This window comes from Saccopteryx bilineata, chromosome 6 (assembly GCF_036850765.1).
Source record: "Saccopteryx bilineata isolate mSacBil1 chromosome 6, mSacBil1_pri_phased_curated, whole genome shotgun sequence".
In the NCBI taxonomy this organism is placed as follows: Eukaryota; Metazoa; Chordata; class Mammalia; order Chiroptera; family Emballonuridae; genus Saccopteryx; species Saccopteryx bilineata.
The window spans coordinates 210,426,433-210,438,170 of NC_089495.1; the positions used below are offsets into that span (position 1 = coordinate 210,426,433).

The 11,738-nt window shown below is 67.6% G+C and overlaps 1 protein-coding gene across 2 annotated transcripts; it reads right to left on the reverse strand.

Annotated features, from left to right (window-relative positions):
• Positions 1 to 1,443: 1,443 nt before the first annotated feature.
• On the reverse strand, positions 1,444 to 10,832 carry CHRNA4 (cholinergic receptor nicotinic alpha 4 subunit). 2 transcript variants are annotated; one of them, XM_066236722.1, is made up of 6 exons: positions 10,559 to 10,832; positions 9,108 to 9,259; positions 6,897 to 6,941; positions 6,685 to 6,794; positions 3,177 to 4,530; positions 1,444 to 1,781 (listed from the first exon to the last, which is right to left on the reverse strand). In XM_066236722.1, the coding sequence occupies exons 1-6, from the start codon at positions 10,638 to 10,640 to the stop codon at positions 1,656 to 1,658; spliced, it is 1,869 nt and encodes a 622-aa protein (XP_066092819.1). In that variant the 5' UTR covers positions 10,641 to 10,832; the 3' UTR covers positions 1,444 to 1,655. The 2 variants fall into 2 exon arrangements, with proteins under 2 accessions (XP_066092819.1, XP_066092820.1); XM_066236723.1 differs by lacking the exons at positions 6,897 to 6,941; positions 9,108 to 9,259; positions 10,559 to 10,832 and having other exon boundaries at positions 3,177 to 4,394; positions 6,685 to 6,752.
• Positions 10,833 to 11,738: the final 906 nt, after the last annotated feature.

Genomic DNA, 11,738 nt, shown 5'->3' on the forward strand with positions numbered 1-11,738 from the left:
CAGAGTCCAGGACGGGTGCCCGGGTGCCCCCAGGCAGCAGGGAAGGAGAGGGCACCCAGGACTTAGGCACCCTCTCTCTGCACACCGCTCCCAGGCACGAGGACCCTGTGCCCAGGTCAGGGTGCCCAGTGCCCCTCTCACGGTGCCTGGGTGAGGGGCGCTGCTCCCCTAGTCCCTGCACGGGCGGCACGGTCCGGCTGGGGCCAGCGAGTCTGACCTCTGTATGGGGAATTTCACCAGATTGTTCACTCAATGACCCCAAGCGCCTCGGGACACCCGGCTGCCACCTGCCCATGGCTGCCCTGATGCCCGGGGCCGGAGGAGCCTGTGAGCGTGAACAGCAGAAAGATTCCTCCTCTGCCTCCCGCCTCCTTCCTCCACCATTGTCGCTCTTGGGGAGGGGTCGCTGTTCTTTCTCCCCCACCCCCACCCCCACTCACAGACACACCTGGAGACTGAGGATTCTGAACAATCGGGTAGGAGGGGGCAGCATGCATCCGCCCCTGCATACCCCTCCCCCCAGGGCAGTGTTTTCCAGGGTCAGCGTGGACGCTGTGGGGCTGGGGGTGCCACCCAGCACTCCGCCTTGGCGTGGGGGGAACGGCACTGGACCCCCCAGGACTGTGGCTCTGGGACATTCCCCACCACCTCTGGGCGGGACGGCCCTGCGCTGGCGGGGGCGGGGAGGGTGACAGAGGCCCCCAGTGGACGAATCCAAGGGCAGGAGCCCTGTGAGGGCTCTCCTCCACCCCTGCGGGGACCCTACCCCAGAGACCACACTCGGACGCTCCCCGAGTTGGCCCTGGGCAGGTGAGCTGTCCTCCGGGTCCCCCAGCTTCACCACGGCCACTGACCACGTCAGGCACATCCCTGCTCATGTGTGTGACCCAGAGGGGTCTCGGGTCGGGGCTGTGCACAGAGGGGGAGCCCACAGGGCGGTGTCGGGGGGCACAGATGGGGAGGCCGCAGCCTGGGTCCCTCACAAACCCCCAGTGCCCACGGGGACCTGTGGACCCCAGACCCTCAGGACCCCTGGAAGGCGAACGTCTGGACTCCCTGAGCCAAGGGACCCTCCCCCGTCGGGGTCCTCCCCCCAATTTTCTCCAACAGCTCCAGTCCCCAAGGCCCCCTTGGGTACAAAACTTAGGTTTTCACTCATTTTTCTAAACAAAACAAGATAAAACCCGCATAGGCCACCCTGGCCGATGCGATGAGTGTGTTTGCTGAATTGCCTCTGTGCGGTCAGAGAGAGCGGGCCTGGGGGCCGGGGGATGGTGTCCCCACACTCGGGGGTGACAGGCAGCCGGCCTCGGGACCCCACACAAGGAGGGGTACTCGGGGCCGAGAGGGGCAGAGGGTGTGGCCCCAGGACGCAGGCAGGGGCTGCCAGGACCTGTGTAGAGAGGGCAGTCGGACGCCCGTCCTGGGCAGGAAGCCAGTGTATGGCCATGCTTCGGACAAACTTTAATAAGACTCAGGCAGCGACACCCCCTGCAGGTAAGAACAAGCACTGACCGGCTGGGCCACCCACCAGGCCGGTCCCAGCCCCCGAAGCCACACGGGCTCCCCCGGGGAGGCAGCTGGCAGCAGATGGAGGGGCGGAGTCCGTCCGGCAGGTGGCGCGGCTCCGAAGGGTGCAGGGTCCCTCGGGAACCCTAGATCATGCCGGCCAGCCAGGGCGGCAAGAAGAGGCCCACGGTGCCCAGCAGGCAGACGAGGATGAAGACCCAGAGGAAGATGCGGTCGATGACCATGGCCACGTACTTCCAGTCCTCCTTCACCTGAAACACACGCTCACATCAGGTCCCCGGTGTCCTCTCCTGGCCGCCCGGCTGGCCGGGGAGGCGGGCACACCTGCGTTGAGGTGACCGGGAGGGAGGGGACGCAGAGAAGCGACCTGTCCTGCTGAGGTGGGGCTCGTGCGTGAGCCGTAGGGGCTTGGAGGGGGGAGGGCCCGCTCAGGGGCCGACATCACCGCTGCCGTGGGAGACGGGGGTTCAGCGCTGTGCCCCCCGCTTCACCTGCTTTGAGCATGAACAGCAGAAACATATTCCTCCTCTGTCTACGGAGGAGCCCCAGGGCCCAGGCTGCCGAGGCACAGAGAGGCTATGGGGGGAGGGGGGGAAGAAGACCCCAGCCCGGGCCGGCCACTCCGAGGTCCAGGCTCCTAAACCACCTCTGTGGTGACCCCCAGGAGCAACGAACACGGCTCAGGGAGGCCCGGCCGGGCCACAGCGGGTCCTGGGAGAGCAGCCTGTTGGTGCCCGAGGGACCGGAAAGGGAGCAGCCCCAGGACCCAGGCTGGCTGGGCACGGGTGGGGCAGACAGGCCCTGGGCAAGGGGCAGGGCTCAGCCGTCCCGTTCAGGGCATGCCTGCCGGGGGGGGGGGGGGCTGATTCCGCGTGGGGGGGGGCTGATTCCATGTGGGGGGGGGCTGATTCCGCCTCGCCATTTCCTGCTCTGATTTTGAGAAGGAATCAGGTGTCCCGAGGGTTTGACACCAAACCTCAATGGCCTGTTTATGCCCAGGAAACCGGAGAGCAAACAGGGTCACCTATAAATAAGTCTGCCCTGGACTACCCCGCTGCTGCCGGAGGTCGCGCTGTTCCTGAGGCCTTTCATCCATCCCCCTGGGTGTGCGCCCGGCCCCGGCCCCAGGATGAAACGCCCAGCACAGACCAAAGCTGCCTGCCTGCCCGCCTGCCTGGTCGCCCAGGTGATCTGTGACGTCACACTGTCCCCGGAGGAGCGGCCCACGCTCTCGCTCCAAAGCCAGAACCAGGTGGTGCATCCTGGCACCAGGCGGCCGGGTGAAGGGCGGCCGGAGGCGGAGCTAACTCCAACCAGGCCTAAATGGGGTTAGCGGCTCTCCCTGCTGCTGCAGGCTTTATGTCCTGCAGCCCAAAGGGGCGTCCCCATGAGCTGCTCCTGATGGCCACTCTGGGCCACTTACCCCACCCAGCCCCACCCTGGGGGCCTGGCCAGGACGGGAGCCTCAGGGAGGAGGAGGCCCGGCCAGGCGGGGGTGCAGCTGCTGCGTGCCCCAGAGCTGGCCACCTGCGTCTGGGCACGGTTTCTGGAAACTTGTCTCACCAGCCACTCTCTCCTGCAGAGCGCCTGCTTGTGCCCCCTGGCCCGGGGAACCCCCCGGACGCAGCCTGGGGGCGGGGACTTACCGAGAAGTCCGTATCCTCCGCCTTCAGGTGGCCTGCAATGTACTGGACACCCTCGACGGCCTGCGTCAGGGCGGGCGACAGCGGCAGGTCCCGGGGTGCAGCTCTGGTGTTGCGGGCTTTGAGTGCAGCGTCTGGGGACCCCGGGGATGGCTCCTTGCATTTGCACTTGCAGGGGGAAGCTTGGTCTGGGGGCGGGAGTTTGGCCCAGGGAGCCTTTGGAGAGCCGGCCCTGGGGCCGTTGGCCTGGGGGGCGGCCTCTTCTCGGGGGGCGCAGTTCTGGACGCTCCGAGACCGGCACCGGACATCCCCGTCCTCTGCTTTGCCGGGGCTGGACAGGTACTGGACGCTCAGGGACCGGGCTTTGGCCAGCCCCGGGGCCCGCGTGCTGGTGGGCGAGGAGCAGGGGCCGGCTTCCTCGGCCTTCGCCGGCTGCAGGGCGGGCGCCTGGTCTGAGGGCGAAGACACGGAGGCCGCCTGGGGCTTGGTCAGCTCATCCAGGGGGCCGCAGAAGGACAGGGCAGGCGAGGGGCCGCGGCTCCTCCGGACTCCGCCGGCCGGGCGGGGTCCCCCCTCGGGCTGGGGCCAGAAGGGCGGGGCGCCGGCCACCTTGTGCATGGACTCGATGAGCCGCCGGCAGTTGTCCTTGACCACGGAGGGCCGCTTCATGAAGAGCAGCCGCGGCACGGCGTCCAGGAAGACCCGGCGCACCCAGTGGGGCATGGTGTGCGTGCGCGGCGACCGGTGGTGCACGTTGAGCACGAAGACGGTGACGATGATGGAGAGGGTGACGAAGATCATGGTGAAGAGCAGGTACTCGCCGATGAGCGGGATGACCAGCGAGGTGGAGGGGATGATCTCGGTGATGAGCAGCAGGAAGACCGTCAGCGACAGCAGCACGGAGATGCAGAGCGTGATCTTCTCTCCGCACTCGGAGGGCAGGTAGAAGACCAGCACGGTCAGGCAGGAGATGAGCAGGCAGGGCACGATGAGGTTGATGGTGTAGAAGAGCGGCAGGCGCCGGATGACAAAGGCGTAGGTGATGTCCGGGTACACCTCCGCGCAGCACTCGTACTTCCGGGTGTTGTAGGTGCCCACGGCCTCCACGATCACCCACTCGCCGCTCTCCCAGAAGTCCAGCTGGTCCACGCGGCTCTGCGTGGTCACCAGGTCGATCTTGGCCTTGTCGTAGGTCCAGGACCCGAACTTCATGGTGCAGTTCTGCTGGTCGAAGGGGAAGAAGGTGACGTCGATGCTGCAGGAACTCTTGTAGATGGCGGGCGGCGTCCACTGCACCCGCCCGTCGTGGAAGAGGTGGGCCTTGGTCAGGTGGGTGACGGCGAAGTCCCCGTCCGCGCTGGGCGGGAAGAGAGGGGTGAGACGCGGGGGCGGGGGGGGGGGGGAGGCCGACGCCCGGCCCCCGGGGGCACCTGCCGCACGACCCCGGGTCTGGGCTCCAGGCAGGGGCGGCCTGGCTGTGCCGCTGTCTCAGACTCAGTTTCCCCACCAGGGCCCGGCTGTCCACTCGGACCTGGTGATGCTCACCCAGGCGGAGGCGGCAGCCCCCCCCGCAAAGCCCCCTAGGGGAAGCTGGCAGGAAACCTCCCCTCGGCCCCCAGGAGACCCTCACTGGCAGCACCGCCCGCATCATGCTGGTCTCGGCACCAGCACAGGTGCCGTCCGGCCTTGGCAAGGCCCCTAGAGGGACTGAGGGATGGCCCTGTGCTCTGCACATGGAACCCAGCACGAAGGAGCGGCACGGCTGGGACCCCCCTGGCGAGGCCTGGGCCCTGTCCCCAGTGCGGGCTCCTCTGGGTCGGGCAGAGAACAGCATCACCCCGCAGGACCTGGTCCCGCCTCCCACCCCAGCGGGGCGTGGAATCAGGGTGAACCGTCCAGCCGTGAGCCTCTCTGTGCCGGGCTTGCTGTGTGGGGCTGCGGCCCTGAGCCAGGCAGGCGCAGACAAGCCCTTTGTGGGTCTGGCTGGCCAACGCCCCTGCTCTAGGCCCCGAGATGCCCCAGGACTGGTCTTGCCACACCTTGTGCTCCAAGTAGGCAACACAGCCTCAGGTGTGTGATCTCCCAACACGAGGGGTGCCCCGGAGCCATCTGGAAAGCTGGGCTCTGCCCCCGCACGTCCACTCGGCCAGCAGCTCCGGCTGACCGCTGGGCCCTGCTCATGTGCCCACCTCTGGCCTGCAGCCACGGCTGCCCCAGGACCTGGGCCCACTCGGTGGCTATGGTGCAGCCAGCACGGCACCAACCACACCCCACAGAGAAGCTGACGTCCCCTCCCCCCCACTACCTCCCACAGGTCCCGGCAGCAGCGAGGGGGGGCGGAGGGTTTAGATGGCAGCCCCCTCTCCTAAGCAGCTGCGGAGGACCCTGAGGCTGAGGAGCTGAGTGTGGACCCCAGGAAGGCGGGGTGGCGGGAGGCCTCAGGCTTGTGGTTCGGGCTGGAGGCTTGCTGAGAGCCTGTCCCCCCACACTCCCCCAGCTGACCCCTCGCTTAATGTGCCCTCGAAACCGCCTCCGTGGCCCCTCATCCCTCACGTGCAGCACTTTCCCGCGGCCATTACTGGAATCAATTAAGTTGGAAGAGAAGCTCCCTCGTTCTCAAAGAGCAACGTTTTGTAGGTCAGACCCAGTGCCCCGGGGGCCGGAAAGGGGGCTGTGTGTGGGGGTCTGCGGGGGTCTGTGTGGGGGAGGGGGCGGGGCTGCTTCAGAGGGTGGGAGGGACCACGGGCACATCTCTGTGGGCACTGTGAGAGCCCCCTGAGCCTGAGACGGGAGCTGTGGGCACGAGTTCAGCCACGACGCGGTAGGGACCCAGGGGCAGGCTGTCCTGGCTCGGAGACCCCCAGTGAGGGTCCAGGGCAGGACCAGTCTGAGCCCCCTGTCTGCTACCCGGACTCTCAACACAGAACCGTCCACACGAGCAGATGCCAGCTCAGCTCTGGGGCTGGGACACGGCTTTGTTCGCTCAGGAGTGTGAGGAGTGGGTCTGGGGGCTTGTGGTGATGACCACCGGGAGGGGCCGGAGAGCCCAGATGGGGAGGAGGGGTGCAGGGGGCTGAGAGTGGACCGAGGCTGGCAGCCCGGGGCCCCCACCACCCCTCCCTGCGAGAACCCCGCATGTCCACACTCCAGGAACGGACGTGGCTCGTAGGGCAGGGGACAGGTTCTGGAAGTGACCCCAGCCGCAGGGGGCAGCTCGGGGGCCTGCAGTCGTGGGGTGGGGGTGGGATCCAGCCCCTTTTCCCTGTCCCCGGTGGGGGGGAGTCCAGGCCAAGCGAGACAGAGGGGCCCACCCAAGATCCCTGGGGCGGGTCTGGCAGCCACGGAGGCCCCGACGCCCTCACTGCACCCAGGCCCCTCGACCTCCTTGCTGCTTTGGGTGAGGCCCAGACAGGCCACCTCTCGCTCGCCCGGCCTGGGCAGAGCCGCTGGACGTGGGCACCTGCCACCTCGCCTGCTGGGACCCCCCAGCCCCGCCTCCCGCCAGGCTCACTTGTTGTAGAGGACGATGTCCGGCCGCCAGATGAGCTCGGAGGGGATGCGGATGGAAGTGACGTTGTCGTAGTCGCCGGGGTCCCAGCGCAGCTTGTAGTCACGCCACTCCTGTGGGGCGGGGGGGGGAGAATGGGGCGGCCGCGGGGGGTGAGCGGCAGGAGAGGGGAGGCCGGGGTGGGGGGGCGGGGCGGGGGCTCCCCTCCCACTCACCTGCTTCACCCACACGTTTGTCGTCATCATCTGGTTCTTCTCGTCCTAGGACACAGACGAGGAAAGGAGTCACGGCCCCCCCTTGGGGACGGGGCCCGTTAGGACAGGCCCAGGCTGAGCGAGCACGGGGCAGGAGTGAGCACCCCGTCTCTGGAAGTAATCAAGCCAGAGATGGCGGGCCCAGAGGGACACGGGGACACAGGGACAAGGCCTGCCTGCACCTTTTTGGAAGGAAAGCAAGGGCAAGCTTCGGCCAAAGGCATGGGCGGCTGGGGCCTGCACCTTCCCCCAGGTGTGGACACTTGTGTGTGGGACAGGGAGGTGCCCGAGCCCCCCACCCCGCCCCGGCTGAGAACCTGCCCTGCTCTGTCCCCTCTGCACACGAGGCCTAGGCGAGCAGGCGCCTGCCCCCTCTGGCGGCCACCACATCCGTTCTGTATGCGCCAGGCCTCCACTCAGACAAGCCCCCAGCTGGCCGTGTCCACTGCCCTTGGCCCTGCTCCACCGTGGGTCCACCTAGGACAGGCCACTCAGCTGAACAAGCGGGACTCCCCCAGAAAAGGATGCTGGGGAGTATGTGTGACCTGAGCAGAGCCAGGAACGGATAGCTCTCAGTCCTGCCCTTCCCTCTAGGAAGAGGGCCTGCCCTGCCACGCCCCACCCTCCCCCCCCCCCCGCCCCCCAGGCGCAGGGAGCTTCAAGGTGACCGGCAGGGCCTGGCTTCCTTCCCCAGGTGGCGGCCCAGCTCCGTTAGTGCAATGTCAGCTCAGGGCCAGGGAAGCATCGGCGATGCCCCAGGCTCCTCTGCAGATGTAAACTCACACGCCCCAGCACTCCAGCCCACAGTTCTGCAGCAAATACGTGAGCCCCGCGAGGGGAAAGGCACAGCACCCAGCCCCTTCCACCTACAGCCTGGCCCAGGCCTCAGCGAGGACGGCTCATCAGCACCCCTGTGGGTGCGGGTGTGCCCCATGGTCAGCCCCAGTGCCACAGCACAGACTGGGAGCTGGTCCCCCCACCTCACTCCTGCCTGGTGCTACCAGGGGCCTGGGGTCTTCCCTCCCAGCCTGGGCCTCTCCTGGGCAAACGGGGGAGCGAGGAGCCCCAGGGAGCCGTGCAGCCAGGTCTGGGGTGCAGCCGGAACCCTGAGCGACCGCCTGCGCCAGCCGCCACGCTGAAGCGTGTTTGGGAACCTCTGCAGGGTTAGGAACCTGGACGCCTCCAGCTGCCTTCCCGAGGGGCCCCAGCCAGGAGCACTTTGCAGGAACCACTAGAGGTCAGCTCCGGAATGCCTGAGGCAAACGGAAGCCTCGCCATGGCTGAGGATGGGCAAGCCGATGGGGTCTCCCTGCTGATGGGGCCCATGCTGGCCCTGTGTCCTTCTGAAGGTGGCCACAGCCCCTCCCACCTCCCAAAGCCCCTCAGCATTGCCTCTCAGCCCAAGGTGGCAATGCTGTGCTTACGCTAGTTCACAGGGCAGAAGACAGGTGGGCGGCCCTTGTGTCACCATGACGGTGTCCGCCGGACACCAGGGCCCTCAAGCCCCTCACTGAGCCAACTCAGGGTGAGGGTCCTGGCAGGGGGGCGGGCGGGCAATTGGGGACCTCTGTAGCCCCTGCAGCTGGATGAACCAGGCTTTCAGAGGCCCCCTCCCTGCCAGGCTGGAGCCCACATTCCAAGGCCTTGGGGACCCCACCCCAGCTGTGTGCCCATCACCCCGTCAGGTCATGCTCGCAGGATGGGTCCCCACCCCAAATGGGTGCCCCAGCCCCTCCAGAGCAGTGGCCACTTAGAGGCTGGACCCCAGCATCCTTCCAGCAACCCTGTTAGTCCCTAACCAGGAAGGTTAATACACCTCAGACCCTGCGCTCTACACCTCTGCATCATAGGGACCCGCCGAGGTCAGGTGCTGCCCCATCAGGTGCATGATTTACACAAAAGCGCCCACAACCTGACCTGAGCCCCTGTTCCCCCTCCCCCCAGCGGAGGCATTTCTACCCTTTGCTTCAGGGGCTGACAGCCCCTCCCAAGGCTGAAGACGCGGCTCTGGGGTCTCCCCATGTCAGGGAGAGACAGGCAGGGCCCGGGCGGGATGTGCAGGCTGCAGCCCTCAGAACCTGTGCAGGCTCCTCAGCCCCGGGGCCCCTGCCAGGACCATGGGTGACAGCCAAGGGGACCCCGAGCTCCCCCGACCCCCACCGCCACACCTACCACGTCAATGAGCTGTGCGATGGACAGGCCGAAGTGGACAAAGACCACATCCGAGATGTTGGCCACGGGCCGGGACCACTTGTTGTAGCCGGAGAAGAGTTTCTTCAGCAGCCGTTCCTCTGCGTGGACCCGCGTCTCCACGTGGCTGCTCACTGGGGACGGACCAGCATGTGGTGGTTCAGGAGCAGGGTTCGGTGGCCCTCCAGACTGACCTCCAGGCTGCCCTCAGCCTCATGCCAGGTTGTGCTCGGCTACCCTGTTTCCCTCCATCTCTGCTGGCGTATCCCTCTCACCTCAGGACCTTTGCACATGCTGCCCCACTCCCTGCCTCTGGACAACTGTTCCCACAGGTTCTGATATGGGTAAGTATCTCTGGCCATCAGCAGTCCTAGGACCCTTGCCTCGCAGCACAAGGTGGGGGTAACCACAGGATGAGGGACAGAGGGCCGTAGGGGGCAGAGGGCAGACCCAGGCAGGTACAGAGAAGAGGAGCAAAGGTCCAACCACCCAGAACCTGCCTCCAGCGGCTGCCACCAACCCCAAGTGTGGCCCAGGAAGAAATGACCCTCCCCCAATGCCTTGAGGGGCATTTTAATGCTGACCCTGACAGCCAGCCTGGCACCCTGTGTTCTTGGATGGACACACAGACTGCCCTCCCAGAAGGCTGGAGAGAGCCCCCCACCGGGGTGGCGGCCTGGGAAGCTGTCCCTTGCATTCCACGGTCCATCTCAATAGTCAGCCTGCTGTCTGACCGCCTCCCTGCCTCCTGAGTGGTTTGGGAGAGGGATGGGAGACTCCGTGCCCTTGTCCCTCTTCTAGTCCTGCTCACCTGTGAGTCAAAGACAGGACCTGAGGAGGGCTCGTGCACCCTTGGGCTGGGTCCTAGACCCAGACCCTGCACTCCCAGCCTACAGCCCAACCTTGCCTCCTGGCCCCAGTGACCAGGAAGACGTCGCTTCTCCTCAATGAGGAGGCCAGGGGTTCAATTCCCTCCATCCCCCCTGAATAGCAAGGTGGCTGCCCGGATGGGAGGGGAGGCGGAGGGGATTGGAACTTCTCCGTCCTGATGAGCCTGGAAGCGCGGAAAATGCGGGAGGCCACCCCTGTGATCCCCTAAAATCAGGAGCACGCGTGGGGGCGGGGCAGGTCTGCAGGGGAAGGGGCTGGGGGCTGGTGAGCCAGATGGACCCCTCTTTTCTCCACCTGACTTGGGGCGTCTGGGTCCAGCTGCCGAAAGGAGAGCCCACCCCCACCCCCCAAGCCCGCTCCCCACATGCGGGCGGGTTAACTCCTTCCTCGCCCCGTTCAGCCGCTGCCGCAGGACCGCCTCGGCTTGTCAGGGACGGGGAGCCTCCGCCGTGGCCCCGTCGCGCGCACCCGCGGTTTGGGTCCGCAGCCAGGGACCTCCCTGAAAGGGGCAGAGAGGAGCCCTCCAGCTCCCTGAAACTTACCGGGCAGGAGGCCGGCCCCCAGGAACAGCAGCAGCGGCAGCGGCGGCGGCGGCGGCGTCGCCCAGGAACCCCCGAGATCCATGGCGCACCCAGCCGACTCTAGACGCGGGCGGCTGCCGGCTCCGCCGCGTCCTCGCTCCGAGGCCCGCGTGCGCCCAACTTCATGCCCCCTGCGCCGCTTCAGCCACACCGTCCACCGGGCCGGGCTCGCTGCTCTCCCCGCGGGGCCGGGAGTGCGGGGCCGTGGGCTCCGCGGCGCAGCCCCGCCCGGACCTGCCCGCCTCCAGCCGGAGGGGAGGAGAGGGAGAGGGAGAGGGAGGAAGTCGGAGGGCGGGCGAGCACGGGGGCGGAGGGGGCGGGCGAGCACGGGGGCGGGGGAGGCGGGGCTCAGCCGCCGCGTAAAGTTTCCCTCGTGCTCCGGGGCTGGGGACGTGCCCGCGCCACGGGTGGAGGGACCGTGGTCACGGCGCGCCACCGGGAGACGCCAGCGCGGGGCTGGTTTCCGAACCCAGAGGCACTGACCCCACCCTAGTCCCCAATCCTCAGCCCCCGCGCCCCACCGCCTGCCTGGAGGGCAGGTGCGTACCCAGGGGTTCCGGGCGCGAGGCGGGGCGCCCCGCACGCTTCTAGTTAACTCCATCACCTCCACCCCGCTTAGAAATCACAGGTCCCTCGTCAGCTTTCCGGGGAGGCGTTCAGGAAACTGCCCACCCCTATCCGCCTGTCGCCGGCGGACCAGGAGCATGTCGTGGGGAGCCCGACCCACTGCCCGCGTTCCTGGGATGAGGGAAGGAGCCTACCGCCCCTGCACCCTCGCGAAGCCTCGTCTTGCAGCGTGCAGGTCCGGCCTGGGGCGGGATTCCCTGTCCCACCTCCGCGCAGCCTGCGAGCCCGTGGACTGGAGGGTGTGAGGACAGCGCCCACAACGCACGCTGTGGGCAGTGGCCGTGGGGCGGCCGCGGAGGGTTTCAGACCCAGGTGCCAGGAGAACACACCCCGGGCGCGCCGGGACTGGTCTTCAACACTATGGGTCAGAACCGAGATGCCGGCGCGGGCGTGCTGGGTGCCTGGGCGGGGGCTCCGCCCTCAGGCAGGTCCAGGTGGCCGCTGTCCGAGCAGGGAGGAGCCGCGTTGTGCAGTGGGACCACAGTCTGCAGCGAGGAGAGGGCGCGCGCCGCAG